General features: G+C 37.9%; 1 protein-coding gene across 1 annotated transcript in view; it reads right to left on the bottom strand.

The window, feature by feature from the left end:
• The window catches only part of SPATA16 (spermatogenesis associated 16), a 200,799-nt gene that overhangs the window by 33,141 nt on the left and 153,761 nt on the right, over window positions 1-13,897 (bottom strand). The window contains exons 6-8 of the mRNA XM_034672863.1: window positions 10,545-10,691; window positions 9,375-9,487; window positions 2,919-3,083 (exon numbers count right to left, since the gene is read on the bottom strand). Coding sequence (XP_034528754.1) covers window positions 2,919-3,083; window positions 9,375-9,487; window positions 10,545-10,691 — 425 coding nt within the window. The remainder of the gene's footprint in view (window positions 1-2,918; window positions 3,084-9,374; window positions 9,488-10,544; window positions 10,692-13,897) is intronic.

The raw sequence follows: 13,897 nt of genomic DNA, 5'->3' as shown, positions 1-13,897 counted from the left end.
GTCATTACCAAGTATTATTGCAGATATAAAATATTGTAACAATGAAAAGATTCTTCTTGAAAATTTGTAGAAAACATATAGGTTTTAATGTAGTAAGTGTTGATGTTTTGTAAAAAACAGAATTGGATTGTAAAGAATGAAGGCAGTAGTTAATTCTCTCAGGAAATGGCAAGTAGTACATGAACGCATTTTAGTATTTTCTCCTGAGGCTAATGTATCATAATTCCAGGCATCATGCAAAAGCTCACCCGAGGACAATACTAAAATTGCGCTGTTTTATTGCCTTTTAAAGGATGTAGCTCATTTAAATTCTTTTACTATTCTTTTATTTTCTAAAATTTCAAAATAACCAAGTTGCCTTTTTCAAAGGCAAGTTTAGAAAATTCCACCCTTTGCCCAAAACTGCCGTATTCCAACTTAAAACAATCCTGTACACATGCCGCATATGTGGCTGCAAAGTAATGAAGCTGCATTAAGCCATGTGATATTCAGATCTAAACAAGAAAGTTTTCTAGAAAAGAATAAGTGCCAGTTCAGTTCACTGTGGCATCAGAGTATGAACTCTTGCGTAATCTCTCTGTACTTTAGATATTGCAGAGTTAAAGCAGGAGGGCAGAGAGTTGAGTCATTCAAGACTCTTCTATTGAGCACTCCTTGTTTATGTAGCATCATAAAAGAGATTACTAGGATTTATTTTCTAGGTTAACCTAATCTTGGAAGTTGGAAAGTAAAATCTATTACTTAAGGTGATGAAATCTTGCAAGATATGTGATTTTTAAATATTTGGCCTGTACATATACATCCATATACCTTAATTTTTTTCCTAGTAGGCATATACATTATGCAAATATCCCATGAAATCCTATTTTCCAAGATTTCAGCTAGTGGCCTATTGCACTAACATGTGAGTAAAAGATGTCAATAATGCTAGTTTGATGCTCTTTGTCTATATTTGGAAATCTAAGTTATTTCCAGAAAAAAAAAAAAAGCTGCAGATATGTGGTTAAGAAAACCTAAGAGCAGGAAACTCCCCTGTATTTTTCATTTAAATCTTGAATGTGCTTTTCANAAGCTGCAGCTATGTGGTTAAGAAAACCTAAGAGCAGGAAACTCCCCTGTATTTTTCATTTAAATCTTGAATGTGCTTTTCAGGAAGATAGGATCAACACTGTGCCAGCTTCTTAAATTAACATTTTTTTTTTTTGCTTCCTCTTATCTCAGAGGAGCATTAATCATCTAAAATTGGCTATAATATGCACTTTGAAAACTCCATACTTACTGCATTCCTGAATGCCTTATGAGTGGTAGGATAAACTCTTAGCCTTTTAGAAGGAGTTCTGCCGCATACAACTGTAAAGGTTTAGAAAGTATTCTTGCCAGTTTTGACTTAGTAATTCCTTGATCAATAGACTTTTTTTTCACCCCACAGTTTTAAACTTTAGTGTGCATAGTTTTATTATTTGGCTAGTCAGACCATTTTATATACTTACTTTGAATATTGGTATTTATTTAATATCCTTTTACAGGGTCAGATGAACATTATAAATGGTGGCAGTTCATTTCTTGATGGATTAATTTGTTACAACTTTAAAAGCTCAAAGAGGGAGGGTTGCTTTAGTTATCTGAAAATTACAGGTGATCAGTTTGGGTTCTTCTCATCCCTGCTCTGTGAGTTCAATTCAGGTCTATAATTAGTTTTAGCTACTTCAATTAGAGCCCTTCCCTCTGACACATTAGGATTTCCATATATGGTAAATTTTACCTTTCCTCGAATGGCCCTCACACTGGTTAGCAATACTTTTATGAACAAGGAGCCATCGTTTCTAATATTAATTATGGTTATAAATACACATCTATTCGAAGATTGTTTCTGTGAGATATTCCTTCAACTAATTTTTGACTGGCTCTGTGTTTTATGAGTTAATTGGTCAATTTAGTTAAAAAAAATCATTTGACTAACTACATTTTCCCCTCCAACGAAACAACTGTTTTACCTAAATGTACCAGTGTGGGGGCGCCTGGGTGGCTCATTTGGTTAAGTGGCCAGCTCTCGATTTCATCTCAGGTCATGATCTCAGGGTCCTAGGATTGAACCCCGTGTTGGGCTCCCTGCTCACTGGGGAGTCTGCTTGAGGATTCTCTCTCTCCCTCTCTCTTTGCCCCTCACCGCGCTTGTGCTCTCTCTTTCTATCAAATAAATAAATCTTAAAAAAATGTACCAGTGTGTGTGTGTGTTGGCAATGCCAACATATATATGACACTAGAAGTGACTAAGAAAACTATAAAGACTATTTTGTAGGGTTGGTTTTGTTTTTTGTTTTTTTTTTTTAAGATTTTATTATTTATTTATTCAACAGAGATAGAGATACCCAGCGAGAGAGGGAACACAAGCAGGGGGAGTGTGAGAGGAAGAAGCAGGCTCATGGCGGAGGAGCCTGATGTGGGGCTTGATCCCATAACGCTGGGATCACACCCCGAGCCAAAGGCAGACGCTTAACCGCTGTGCCACCCAGGCGCCCCTGTAGGGTTGGTTTTTATATAGCAATTACTCTTGTCCTCTCACTTTCCCTTACAAGAAAATTATATATTAACTTATCTTGGAGTTTAAGAAATAATTTATTATAATTACACTTTATTTAAAACAAAAAGCCTGATCCACGATATGAATAATCAGCCCTTTTCCATGTTTTTACACAACACAAAGTTCCTGCTATAAAAATGGAAGCTAGTAGATGAGAGCAAATAAAGGCAGAAACACCTTTCTGCATTTTCCAGTTTCTTTATTAAAATGCCTCAGGAGGGTTGGGCAGTTTGCCCTCAGACTACATTGATTCTCACAATTTTTTTTCTTTTCAGAACATATCACTCTTCTGTTAGCCCAGGGCCCGTGAAAGCCTTAAACAAAGAAAAACACTTACCAATTCCGCCTCCTGTTGACTGATGTCCTGTAGATAGGGAATAGTTGCTAGCTCCGCCATTGCTTGATTGATCACCTGGGACTGCTCCTTTACTCTCTGCAGTCGGCTGAGGAGGCTGGCGTATTGCAACTTCTCCATCACACCTGAGCACCCGTGGAAACTCCCCTAGTCTCCCAGTAAAAGGAAATGTTTTAGAACAAAATCACAGAAATAGACCTTTCCCTAGGGATCGAAGTCAGGGATTATTGTAATATATTTACATCCTTTGAAGCAATGGGTACCTAGCACAAATAAATGTTTGTTTCCATTATTTTAGAGAATTGTCTGTATCTTTCCTTCAAACAGATGAATGTATATAAAAGGGAATGCTTTTCAAGACTGTTCAGAAAGATTCCTGCATAAGGAGCCTGGGCTGAGGGGAAAAAAGGGGACTGAAACTGAACATGCATTCCACTCTCTTAGTGGGGATCTCACAAAGTTATGTCCATTAAAAAGGGTGACTTAATCTGTCACCAAAGCATCATAGGAGCTAAGAGTTGCTTACTGTCTTGCTTCTTTTCTTTTCTTTTTTTTTTTTTTTTTAAAGATTTTATTTATTTGTCAGAGAGAAAGAGAATAAGTAGGGGGAGCTGCAGGCAGAGGGAGAATCAGGCTCGCTGCTGAGCAAGAAGCCCGATGTGGGGCTCCATCCCAGGACCCTGGGATTATGACCTGAGCTGAAGACAGGTGCTTAACCGAGTGAGCCACCCAGGCATCCCTATTGTCTTGTTTCTATAAAAGAATACTTTCTATGCAAGTTGAATCCTCAAAAATGTTGTGCAAGTTGAATTCTGTCTACCCCAATGGCTTACATTAAATCTCTGGCTCTGCTTTTATCTTTAGTTCTCACTGGATGGCCTTGGATTCTGGTTCCCTTCCTTGTGGTATTATAGTGTTTGATTCTGGCTCCTTGAACCATTATAACAACTGATACGATCCATCTTGAAATAGGCTACTGCATACATTTGTAGGGACCATGACCCCCCACAGTATTTTTGGCTTTTTTTTTTTTTAAGATTTTATTTATTTGTCAGAGAGAGATAGAGAGATAGAGAGCACAGCAGGGGAAGCTGCAGGCAGAAGCAGGCTCACCACCCACCGAGTGAGGAGCCTGATGCAGGGCTTGATCCCAGGACCCTGGGATCATGACCTGAGGCAAAGGCAGATGCTTAACCAACTGAGCCACCCAGGCACCCTATTTTGGTCTTTCTTAAGATAAGGCATACTTTTAATAAGGTAGCCCACTTTATGTGTTTTTCTAGGTCCAGCCATAAAAAAGGAGATATTACCTTCTCTAAAAATTTTAATACAAATTGTAGTGCTTGATAGGAGAAGGGTATCTAAGGTTAATAGAAATCTTTGGATTTCTGTTGTGTTTGTAGGATGGTAAGAAGTGGGAAGTCACAGGAGGATTTAATTTGGCAATTGCATTCTGCATCCTGGTGTGAGAAGAGAAAGTCTGGATGACCAGTGTTCCTTTATGACAAGGTTCCTATTGGACCACCTGTACCAGAATCACGAGGTTTTGTTAACAGGCAGAGTCCCGCGCCTTACTTGGCGAATCATGAATCTCTTGATATGTGGCCCTAGAAACCTGAAATTTAGCTAAGTGCCTCCCCACCCCAATTTTCAAACATCTCAAATGGAAGTTGAACAAACCACCATCTTAAAGCCTAGTATCTGAACAAGGACTATTTTAGTTTGTGCATGCTTATAAAACAGATTTTTCTCCCCAGACATTAGAAAAGGCAGACATGATTTTTTGTTCTTCAAATAGAATCTCTTCTAAAGAGAAAAATTATTAGAAACTAGCATTACTAAAGAGCACCTGAATTTCAACTTGAATTTGCAAAGCAGTTCCTTCTGAAATGTCATGCTCATATTTTGACGGACACTGACCTCTAGAAGTTGGCATTTTTCTAGAATCTTGGTAATACAGGAAGGTTGAGCACCATTACATTGTATTTGCTGTGTGTCTCCCTAACACCTATCTATGACCCTTGACTAATGTCCCTGCATCCCTGCTAATTTGTTCTTTATGATTAATCATTTATCTGAAAACCTATAAACCTATAGGAGAGATGATTGCAAATTGTGGATTTGGGATCCCTTCTATGACTTGACAAAATAGCTAGCCTACCCATTTAGTTTAAACATGCAGCTAAACAATGGGATACTGTCAAATAGAGAAAAGCAAGTTGCAGGAGAAACCATTTTCTTTCTGAAGAAAAATTACTTTCTTTGTTCTTCTTTAAAATAAACAATGGGGCTCCTTGTAGGAAGGTAGTGTAGTGACTCAACTCCAAAGAGCAGAAACAACAGCAGTCTGCTTGGGAACATAATCTATCAGTGTAATTTTCCAAAACATCAGGACAATAAAAATAGTGGAAGGCAATGGTGTTTTGTTAGTTTGATTGTTGGATGCATAACAAAACAGGAAGTGCTCCATACAAATCAGATACTAGGGACAGAACATAGTTGACTGCTAATAGTCACCTATCTTCCTCCTCTCCCCAAAGTCAATGCAGTTTTGGTTGTCAGGAAACTATAGATTAGTATTTTACCTATACAAGATGGGAGTCTTTGAGAGACAAAGAGAAAAAGAAATACAAATTGATATCTAACGCCAGGAGGAATGTTTTAATGCTGTTGCTTTAAGAAAATAAAGGAAATAGTGAAACATGAAGGAAGTAGCTTAAACATCTAATGTTACCAAGAGCTAAATCTAAAGGAGAAGTAGCCCTCCGTATGAGACTTCAGGAGAGATCAAAGGGGTCCTTAGCTGCTGGAGAGAGTGTAATAAAGTGGCCAAGATTGAAGCTAAAACCTCACACAGGTACAATGAAGGTTAGGTAAATAGCAAGCACAAATGAAGGCTTCAGTCAGGGAATTGTCTAGGTTCAACAGCAGGTATGGTTAAATGTGTGGCAAATAAATGGTACTACATAATACCACCAGAAAGCAGAGCCCAAGTGTTTGGAATATATTTCCATTTGACATACATATAGAAACATTAATTGCCAGAAAGGGATAGGAAATGCATATTACTGTTCATTTCAAATGTGTATATGTAAACATTTTTTATGCTTCACTTAGAGGAAATTAAAAGTAAAATTAATGAGGTATTAAAAACATGGTTAGGTCATTTTTTGGCAAGTCAGCCTGTGAAGAAGGCTTCATGCATGGCAAGAGATTTTATTATTTTAACTCTTCAACATTTAGCCCAGGAAGCACAGTACATAAGGTTTGAAACTGACAGCAGCCAATAAAGTTAATGAATGGAAAAGCACAGTGGCATCCGGTAACACGTGAAACAATTAGGACTAGGATCCAGAGAAGGAAAAATACCATTAGAGCATGCTACTGGTTGAATGGGATTGATGTTCAGTGGGATTAAAAGCCATCATGTGGGAAGGTGGTAGAATATTTTAGATTATAACTCTTCCAGTGTCAGAATCATTCTTGTTTGGCCATGTGTTATTGTTGTATGCCTAGTAAAGGAATCTATAAAGATAAGGAAACTGGGATCAGAGTGTCAGAGGAATCAATGCCTGATACACAGAAACCCCCCTCATACCAGGAATGCCATTGTCTCCTTCTATCATCTTATGGGAAGAAGTGAAAATTCACATTCCCTGAGAAGGCCTACTGTGGTTATTAGATCTACTCCATGGCTGGAGATTACACCTCCAATCCTGCCTTTGTGAGTAGATCTGAGCACATTAGTGATCTAAGGAAAAAAAAAAAAGGAATCCATAGGACACTTGCATAATCTTCATTTTAGAAGAATAGGTAATTTCAGAGTACACACTTGTATCAAGAAAAAGAAAGGTCTATAAAACAGTCCTTTTGTCAAAGAACACTAAAAACCAATACGAATAATTAAAACTTCTGAAATTTGTAATTCTTAACAAAGTGCTTCAACATGGATTATGTACTTTGGATCTCACAACAACTCTGTGAGGTGGGCCTGGCAGATATCAGCTTATTTAATAAATGAGAAAAAATAGCAGGCTAAATGACTTGCCTTAAGGTTACACAGACAGAGCACAACCTTGGACAAAAGTCTTCATCTAGAGGCATCACAAGTGAGGGTGACAACTAATAAGAACGATGCAATACCCAAACATTCAAGTGGACAGCATTCGCTATGTGACAAGTAAAAACACACTTCAGGGAATCTTAAAAACACTGTTGAGTGCTTCTTGGGTCACAGTTAATGGTACCATGTAGGAATAATTTCTACTCACCAACTCATTACTTGCTTCATTAAGCTAGGTTACCTTTGCAGCCAATTTTATTCAGTCCTGCTTTATGAAGCTGTGGTTGGGCATATAATAAAAAACCTTCAGGCTAATATTTGGATATACTTGTGGTCCCTAGGTACCTTCTGGCTCACTTGCTTCAATTCCATTAAACTCTTTGATATGATCTTCCAAAAACTGTTATTTCCCATAGAAGCTAACAAAGAAATGTTGATAAAATTCCTTGCACTTAGCGAAGTGGTACTGACTTATTTTAAAGAAGATTGAGTTATTAATTAGATGCCAAGAATCTTAGCTATGGTTTTCAAGTCTCCTTTGTAGACACATAAAGATACATGCATATACCAATTTCCAAGTGGCTAGAATGCCCATTGAAGGGTGAAAAGAAACTGAGTTAAGAACATTTAAAAAGTGCATGATGCCTAGATAGGCTCAACCTGCATACACAACACACCGAGATATGAGCTGGCAAGAGGTGATGTGGCCAGCATCCTGACAAGGTATGGCAGGTATTGCCCCAAAGAGCCAGGACACAGACTGATCACTTCGACAACTTCTAGTACACCGGCTCTGCTAAGCTAACCATGAACCGATGAGGTAAAATAATGCTCTGTGGTGACGGTTCTTGTTATCTAAGATCCTACTATGTGCAAGGGTCTGATGATGACAAGGATGATGTATGTGGATTTCTAATTAAGATGGGGAGGTTGGTGGTGGTGTGTGTGTGGCTAGAGGAGGTTATGATAGAAGGTACATTGGAGAATAGGACCTAAATTTGTGGTAGAGCCAATGAGATTGCTGTAAACTGATGTTTGTGTCCATCCAAAATTCATATATTGAAGTCCTAACCCTCAATGTGATGGTATGGTGATGAGGCCTTTGGGATTAGACAAGGTCATGAGGGTGGAGTCCTCATGATGGGATTGATGTCCTTATAAAAAGAGACACCAGAGAGCTTGCTCTCTACCATGTGAGACAAGGTACAAGTCTGCAAGCCAGAAGGAGGGCCTTCATCAGGCCCTCTGACCATTCTGACACCGTGATCTTGGACTTCTAGCCTCTAGGACTGTAAGAAAACAGAGATGGATTTCTTCATAAGAGAAATATAGGGGAGATAACTGACTGGAACACAGTTATGGGGAGGGGGGAGCTATGTGGTAGCAAAATCGGTAAAAATGTGCTTTTGTATTTGTAATGCATAGAATTACAAATCATGCAAATAGATTAGGGGTTTTATAGCTTTTCTAAAATGCTGAATAATGTTATTGAGCAGATAAACTGCTGAACAGATGTTAAGTAGCTGTTTGTGATGACCCCCTTGGTTCCCCTTGTAAGGTAAGAACATCAAATCAATGATGTAATACGAAAGCCACAAAAAGAAAATTCTTCAAAATTTTCTGCTTACAGGCCTTTTGAAAAATATTTTAAAAAGGGGAAATCTGCAGCCTTTATAGCCTGTTAATGAGAAGTTCCCTTTATGTACTTTCAGTATAATGGCTTAAATTTTGTAAAACAGCACAGCATAATTCAGGTTGAATTCTGGGCTTTTTAACACTGAAAAGTAGAAAGGGTGCACAGCACAGCATAATTCAGGTCGAATTCTGGGCTTTTTAACACTGAAAAGTAGAAAGGGTGCCTTTTCCCCAGATCAAAAAAGGGGATTAGATAACTTACCCTAAGGGTATACAAAGATCAATTGCCAATGCTTAGGGAAGCACCTACTGTATCAGTGTGGTGTGGAGGCACTGGCTTGAAACCCTCAAATTCTTGTGTAGGTAACAAAATAGTTATGTATAATAGCCCAGGATATGAAATGGGGAAACACTGTGTTTAATAAAATTTTGTTATTGATTTGAAGTGAGAAATGGACTGCAAGCTTGAATTAGATAGCAGGAAGGCACAAAGAAAAAGCTCTTCAAAGAGCCGCTAGACTAATAAATGCTGTAAATTGCAAAGTGTAGGATGGTAGTATGTTTTAAAATATAAAAAATTAAATCATTAGCTAAACTTTGCTTGGTTTTGCAGAAAAGATTTACCATGAATGTTTCTAAAATCCTCCAAAACTTGCAATATTTGCACCATAAACTTTCCATACTTCTACAATTGTCTAATATTTGTGCACTGGTCAAATATAAAAGACTCATACACCTACATTCAATTGGGTGCTTCTAATAAAATCCAACATTGGCAAGATTCGCTTCCCCATTGTCTCCATGTGTCTCACTGTGTCTTCTTTGGTCAGCAGACTGAAGGGAGTTTTATGTTCTAAAAATCATAACAATAAACTTTTATACTACTTTTTCCAGACTTCCATTTCAAAATGCTTTCTTTAGCAAGCTATAAACAGATATCTCAATGTTAATAGATATGAAATCTTTAGTGTAGAAACTAGCACCATCCCTAGACCACATGCATAACAATGAAAGATCTATGAGGAAAAAGGCGGAGGAGACTTTGCCCTTTAGAGACTATCATTTATTCATTTTGTTGTGTTTCCTGATTGAGAGATCTAAGAGACAGCCTATAACAATTCATCCCTCTCTGCAGAGTATGTTTTTCCTGACTTGTGAAAAAATGTTGTCATAAATGTGTCTGATTGTTGTCTTATTCCTCCCAGGTATTATTCAAGTGGGCAGATCCCATTGACTTCGGATGTAGCTTGAAGTTGAGATAAGCCTCAGAGGATAGAGTGCCAGACAAAACACAAATCCTTAATTATGTGGGTAGAGCTGAAGGAATAAATTCAACCTGGTCGTGAATTTTGCCAACAAATCTGAGACTTCGACTCCATGTGAATATTTTCTTGAGTTTTGGAAGTTCCGACAGAATTACTGAATACCATTTAACTGTTGTAACTCTTCAGGAGATGTAAGTTCTCAGTTAATTACATAAGAGTGGAACAGATATCAATATAATAGCAGATAATCCAAGTGATTTAAGGTTGTCATTGGCCATATTTTTGATTTCATGGAAGTATTTTGGATAATTTTCTTCTACATTTGTTAATTGATGATGACAAAAAGTTGTATTTTTAAGTGTCCTATGCTTAGGCACTGGTGATAGTGCGGTTGGAGTGAGATGGTTTGAGTGAGGGAGGGCAGACCCTCTAGAATTGCATTGGTCTTGAGGGAACCTGAATCCCAGGTATTGTTAACTAACCCACAAAGAAGATTGGAAGGAGTTCATTGTAACCTGACAAACATTTTTGGGGGGCCTAGCCCTACTATATGCTAGACTTTATGATGATTAAGACTTGATGAAGAATGCACAATTCCTGACTTATAACAGCATTAAAGGATAATAAAAAGTCCAGGTGATTTACCTGTAAATGTAGGCAGCTTCCTACTTGATAATTTTTCCAAAAATTTCCCATCTTCTTTGTTTTTGAACCCAAGGGTCAAGAGATATTGTTGGGGAGGAAAAGATGACCAGTCAACTGTCTGAGGCAATATGTGGAGTCCTTGAAGATCTGAAATACAACTGGAATGAACTAAAAACTTTGATAACAAAGGGTATTTCTTCCTCCTAAATTTCAGGAATTGTACTTGGAATACATGACAAATAGAAATGTTAAAGGTACAAAGTAAAAGTATATGCATCAAAATGTCAAATAGATGCTATATCAGAATTGCATTTCATTATTTATACTTTTCTTAAAATATAAACACATACAGAACATAGTAGTAAAGTATGGTTGGATTACATGGAGCTCTTTCCCCATATTCAAAATAATAGAAAATTCAGGACCAGCTTGCAGGTTTAATAGTTTTCTCTGTGCTCTTTTCAAGAGAATTTGATTTTTCTGTTCATAGTTTAAGATTTAAAGAAATAATGTTATATGAAAGGAAAGAGAACAAGTACTAAGTAAGAATTAAAACATCAGGCTAATTTAGTTACCATCCCTCCCATAGTTGAAGAAAATTTGAAATGACAAATGTACTGACTTTTGCAATTAGACTTGGAAATAATTCAAGTGTCATGAAAATGGTTGTAAAACAAACTCATATACTTAATGACCATGAGACCTATTATTTACTGAGTACTTACATTCTACCTTCCCTTGTTCTAAGTACTTTGTTCAGATTGTCTCTCTCTCTCTCTCTCTTTTTTTAAAGATTTTATTCATTTATTTATTTTAGAGATACAGAGAGAGAGAGAGCAAGAATGAGTAAGCAGGGGGAGGGGCAGAGGGACAGGGACAAGCAGATTCCACTCTGAGCATGAAGCCCAAGGTGGGGCTTGGTCCCAGGACCCTGAGATCATGACCTGAGGCGAAATCATGAGTTGGGGGCTTAACTGACTGAGCCACCTGGGAGTTCCTGTGCAATGTCTTTTTATATCCTCACGATAACTTTACAAAATTGGTGCTATTGTCCCCATTTTATGAATAGGAAGTTGAGGTACACAGATGGTAGGTGACTTACACAAGAACATAACCTGTAAGTGGACAAAGCAGGATTCATACCTGGCAGTCTGACTCCAGAGACCATGCACCTCACTACTGTATTCTGCCTCAGGCTTGCTTGGCTCTTGATTACTTTTGATATGGGGCAAATGTCATCTACGGAGTCTTGGTGGCCAGATTCACTTAATTCATTTCCATTCTGAGTAATATGCTTTGGTTAATTGTGATAGACTTCACAAATGAAGGATGATGAACTGAGGGTTTAATGAGCTCTCCCTACTTAACACTGCCAGAAAGGGAAAAAAGATGAAATTTCAAATATCCTTGAATTATGATTTAGTTAAATGTCAATTTTTAACGTAGAATCAGAACTTAAATGGTAATGACTCAGATATAGTCTTCACTATTTATCTGTTATATGTCTTTAAAAAATAATAGACACGGGGTGCCTGGGATGCGTAGTCAGTTAAGCAGCTGACCCTTGATTTCGGCTCAGGTCATGATCTCAGGGTCCTGGGATTGAGCCCCTCATGGGGGCTCTGAGCCCAGCACAAAGTCTGCTTGAGATTCTCTCTCCCTCTGCCCCTTCTCCTGTTCTTTACTGTCTCTCTCTAAAATAAATAAATAAATAAATAAATAAATCTTTAAAATAAGTAATAGACATAGTAAACTATGAGTGTTTTTATACCCTCTCCCTGGCATCCTCCATTCCTGTTTTTAGCTACAGAACACTTTGTTCAAACTAAAATCTACTAAGAAGCCCAATATTTAAAGTTGCTGAAAGTAGAGCTGTTCTGTTTAGAGCCTGGGACATTGACCACCCACCCTCATGACTGTACCCCATTCTACACCCCATATGCAATAGCCACCTTAAACCCTTCCCCAGAACAACAATTTTTCAAAGCTCTTTGGCACATTTGGTTAAGTAAATAGGGCATGCTTGTCAGACAGAGTTAACATGTATGCTTATTATTGAAAAAATGAAAATGTCACAAAATATCTTTTAAACATACAGAACAAAATATATTAGACATGCTTTAGTCTTTCTTTGGTGACTCAAGATCAGGAAATTCCTTGAGATTCTTGAGGGCTAACATTTATCTGGCACTTGTGTGTTATATACTTTTTCAGGATTATCTTTTTCACTCAACAGCCATGCAGGACAGGGCATATTATTATGCCCACCTTACAGATGGCAAAACTGAAGCTTCAAGAAGAGATTGCAAACTTGCCTAAGGTCACACAGTGAGCAAATGGTGCGGCCAGAATTGAAAGTCAGGCAGCTGGAGATCAAAACTTAACTCCCAAAACTATCCCCAGGACAATTTGGCCACGACAATAATCATCACTCCGAAAATCAATGGGAAACGTATTCCAGAAGCATGGCAATGCCAAAAAATAGTTTTAACAGACGTGATTCTAGATAAAACATTTCCTACCCTGTCTGAAAGGGTACATCAAGCACACAAGAGTTCTCAAAACTAAGAGTAACTTTTGCGTGCTTTAACGTGCTTTTTCAACATGCCTTTTAAGTTGGTGTTTGAATTACAAACCGCTTCTTTTTTAAAGGATATCTCATTTCTATAAGCAAGGTAAAAATGTGATGTCTGCATTTCAATTTCAAAAGTGCAGGAAGTTTCTTTGCTTTTGAAATCTGCATTAGATCATCACAGACACACCCTCTGCTTCCAACCTAACACCGTCTCGCTCTATTTAGTAAGGGAAGAGTTCGCCGGTTTTGCTGAAGTTGCCAATAACCGGATCACATGAAAAAGCAACAAAGTAAAAATAAAAAGGACACTAACTCAGACTGCCGCTCTGACCTCCACACAAATCCAGAGAGTATCCAGTCATAGAAGCTTCTGGATCCCAGGGCTAAAATCCATTAGCACAGTGAGGGCTCCTGGAAGGAAACCTTTCAAACTTGAAGGCCTACATTGAAGTGATAGGAGGCCGCAGAATGGCGAAGTTCAGAAGTGATTGGGGTACGCTGTCCGTAGGCTGGTGTTTGTAGTGGGTTTGCAGGGAGCATCTTGAGATCTGTCATTTTCTGGTGCAGCTCTATTGCCAGAAGCAGCCAGATGTTTGAGAGCTCGATAACATAAATAACATGAGGACTTTGAGAGGTTGACTTCTTCTTGCTCTTAAATATTTGGTGGATAAAGAGGAGACTGATACTAATTGTGGCAGTGATTAGATTGACTAGTGAGACTAATGTTAGCACTACAGCTAATTTATTATAAAACATGCTTGCAAAAATGAAAGTATTT

The sequence above is a fragment of the Ailuropoda melanoleuca genome, chromosome 1, assembly GCF_002007445.2.
Source record: "Ailuropoda melanoleuca isolate Jingjing chromosome 1, ASM200744v2, whole genome shotgun sequence".
NCBI lineage: Eukaryota > Metazoa > Chordata > Mammalia > Carnivora > Ursidae > Ailuropoda > Ailuropoda melanoleuca.
The sequence above is the reverse complement of the archived record's forward strand: the minus strand, read 5'-3'. Positions and strand labels throughout refer to the sequence as shown.